The sequence below is a fragment of the Pelobates fuscus genome, chromosome 13 (assembly GCF_036172605.1).
Source record: "Pelobates fuscus isolate aPelFus1 chromosome 13, aPelFus1.pri, whole genome shotgun sequence".
Classification (NCBI taxonomy): Eukaryota; Metazoa; Chordata; class Amphibia; order Anura; family Pelobatidae; genus Pelobates; species Pelobates fuscus.
In genome coordinates this window covers 22,917,531-22,920,492 of record NC_086329.1, presented here as the reverse complement: position 1 = coordinate 22,920,492, position 2,962 = coordinate 22,917,531, and the positions used below count along the sequence as shown (strand labels likewise).

At 37.5% G+C, this 2,962-nt stretch overlaps 1 protein-coding gene across 1 annotated transcript; it reads right to left on the bottom strand.

The window, feature by feature from the left end:
- Nucleotides 1-580: 580 nt before the first annotated feature.
- LOC134582899 (carbohydrate sulfotransferase 9-like) lies at nt 581-2,317 on the bottom strand. The gene is made up of 2 exons (XM_063439588.1): nt 2,290-2,317; nt 581-1,432 (listed from the first exon to the last, which is right to left on the bottom strand). The coding sequence occupies exons 1-2, from the start codon at nt 2,315-2,317 to the stop codon at nt 630-632; spliced, it is 831 nt and encodes a 276-aa protein (XP_063295658.1). The 3' UTR covers nt 581-629.
- Between the last annotated feature and the right edge of the window lie 645 nt (nt 2,318-2,962).

Sequence of the window (2,962 nt, the reverse complement as noted above, 5' to 3'; positions counted from 1 at the left end):
GGCCCCGAATATATTTGTATAATGTTATCATGTCCACTCTGAGGCGCCATTTTTCCAAATGAAAGAGATTTTTATTTTTTAACCTTTCTTCGTAACTAAAGTGCTCCATTCCTTTTATCAACTTTGTAGCTCGTCTCTGCACTTTTTCTAGTGCCATGATATCCTTCAAGATGGGTGAAACACATGAGATACTTTGTATATGGGTTTACCAGTCCCGTAGTCTTTCTTTGTCTATATTGTGGTTTGAAGATAATTTTTTTCCGTCTCGAATAGCAAAGCTCATTTTTCAAAAGCCGTAGAACACAGTGTTCCTGATTCTTTTCCTTTTTGGATTTTCCATTGTGTGACAGCTGGGGGAACCTAGTGAACACTGTTCCTTCTGTTTCTCAAGGTTATGCAAGTGAACGAATGTTTACTCTAATAATATTTTTACAAAATAATAGAGTATTTTGGTGCTGCAATTTATTTTTCCACTTTATTTTTATCCTCTTTTTTTTTTTTTTTTTTTTTTTGCACTGCAACACGTACATGCATGCATTAACATATTGGGGATGAATAACACAGAAGATTAACCCCATTCACTGCCAGGTTCATTTCATTTACCATTGTAAAGATCTGCAGAATTAGTATTACAGGTAGTCAAAGAGAATGTAATCCAATTTGTATATCTGTGCCAGACGTTCTAACATTGGAAGAGGCAACTTTGAAAGATAATATTTGCTTATCTTCTCATCAGTTCTGGATTCATTATACTGCTTTATATCTGGGTATCTAATGCTAGCAGGTGCCCCTATTACCTTTAAAACATAGTCAGAATCAGTTTTCAAGGTTGCGAATTTCCCTAAAATGTCATAATTAATATTGCATGGATCACAAAGCTGATGCATTGGCATCCAATGTATATCCATGTTTTTTGGATTTTTTTGAATGAGATAGCGAACAAACTCTTCAAAGGATATGTTATCTTTAGATTGGTCCTCCTTTTTTCTGAACATTGATTTGATTCTATTTGCTATGTGATCCCCATAGTAGCCACCAGAATGGAGGAATTTATCCCTATAAGCTGAAACTATTCTCTGCAATGGATCTCTCGTAAACATGACTTTGGTATATTTTTGTAGCATCATTTGTTGCTGTTCTGGGGGAAAGTCGCTTAGCCTCTTTATAAACTTGGTGCTATGAATAGCCTCATGATCAATGTAATTTGCTCTCACGCTGATATTTGTTTTCAAAAGAAATATGATTCTCTTCCAGTTTGAGCACCCCACTTTTGGTACTTCGCAGTAGATTAATTTATGGTTCTTCTCCACAAATAATCGTTTTGCATGAAACAGATCAATTTTTTTTAAAGGATCACTTAGATTTCTTTGGGGACAGGCTGATTTCAAAATGCTTTTCCGATTCTGCTGTGTAATGCTTATTTCATTGGTGCCTAAGGAAAAAAAAAAGAATTTAAATATTAATTTGGCAGATCAGGTACTAAAAGGGGCGCATCATGGGTCAGTGACAACAAAAACCTTTTAGGCCCCTTGCAGATGTGGCTGTATTAACTATTCATTTACACTCACTCTTTGTTAGTTTTTTTTTGTATAAATCCCATCCAATTCCTAGTAACCTTCTCAAGCAATAGCTACGCTTGGCACTGAATATTTATTCATGATGTTCAGCCAGCTTGCTACATTTCCCCATGTTGCTCAATAGATGCATTCAAACACCAACACTACACACAAATACACCCCTGCATTCAGACGTCAGCATACATAGAAGCACACCTATGTATTAAAACACCAACAATATATATATATATATATATATATATATATACAACCGTGCATTCTAAAACCAACACTACACACAAATACACCCCTACATTCAGACGTCAACATACATAGAAGCACACCTATGTATTAAAACACCAACAATATATATATATATATATATATATATATATATATATATAATACAACCGTGCATTCTAAAACCAACACTACACAGAAATGCACGGCTGCATTCAAATGCCAAAAGTACGTACAAACACACCCCTACATTCAAAAACAAAGACTACATACAAGTTCACCACTGCTTTCAAATGGCAACCGTACATAAGATTATACAACTACATTCACATTCACATACACATGCTCCATACCAAAACATGCTTGCATTCAAACACACAAACACTGCTCACTGCTAAATACAACCCTGCAAGGATGTGCAAATATTAGATCCTCAGCTGGCAAAGCCTTGCGAGACTTGTACGACAGATGGGTATCTACCGTTTGGCCATACCATCCCCAAATACTTGCACCAGGGACATCTCTACGTTAGTTCCACCACTCACGCAGCATCTACCTTTCTTCAAAGTCAAGTTCAAATACCTTTTTCCTCTTCGAACCAGCAAGAGGTACAGAGCGTGGCACCCCCTACTGAGTGGCACCCGGGGTGGACCGTCCCCCCTAAAACCCTCTTAGTACGCCACTGTCTCTTCAATACTTGCCCAAATCGGGAATGGCAAGCTGACTCAAACAGCTGTAACAGTAGGAGACTGTCCCAAGCAATCTTTGGAATGCGCAGGAGACTGTATACATATCAGAATATTGGTGCATCTGCTGCCTTCAGACTGCATGTGAGAACGGAGGCTAGTATTTTGGTGGAAAAAGAAGCAGTGGAAGCTGATGGGTCAGCAACCTCTAATTTCTGCAGCCCGTGGGGCAGTGTAGGAACAATAAAATGTCGTTTGCACTCTCAGAGTAGATCACCTAGAATTAGTGCTTTTTAAATTTTAATTGAGGAAGCTATGGCAGGTACTCGGTGGGCCCACCTCATCTTACTTCTGTGTGCTAAGGTCAGGACATGAACCTATCAGAGTCAAGTTGATATTCTTGTTTAAAATTGATATTTTCATGTTAAATCAAGTTAAATAAAGTTTGTATACAAATAGAATAGGGGATAATCTGCTAAA

Coding starts and splice junctions, on each gene's coding strand:
- LOC134582899 (XM_063439588.1), bottom strand. CDS start 2,317: ATGTCCCTGGTGCAAGTATTTGGGGATG. Junction 1,433..2,289: donor GGTGCAAGTATTTGGGGATG/GTATGGCCAAAC, acceptor TTTTTTCCTTAG/GCACCAATGAAATAAGCATT.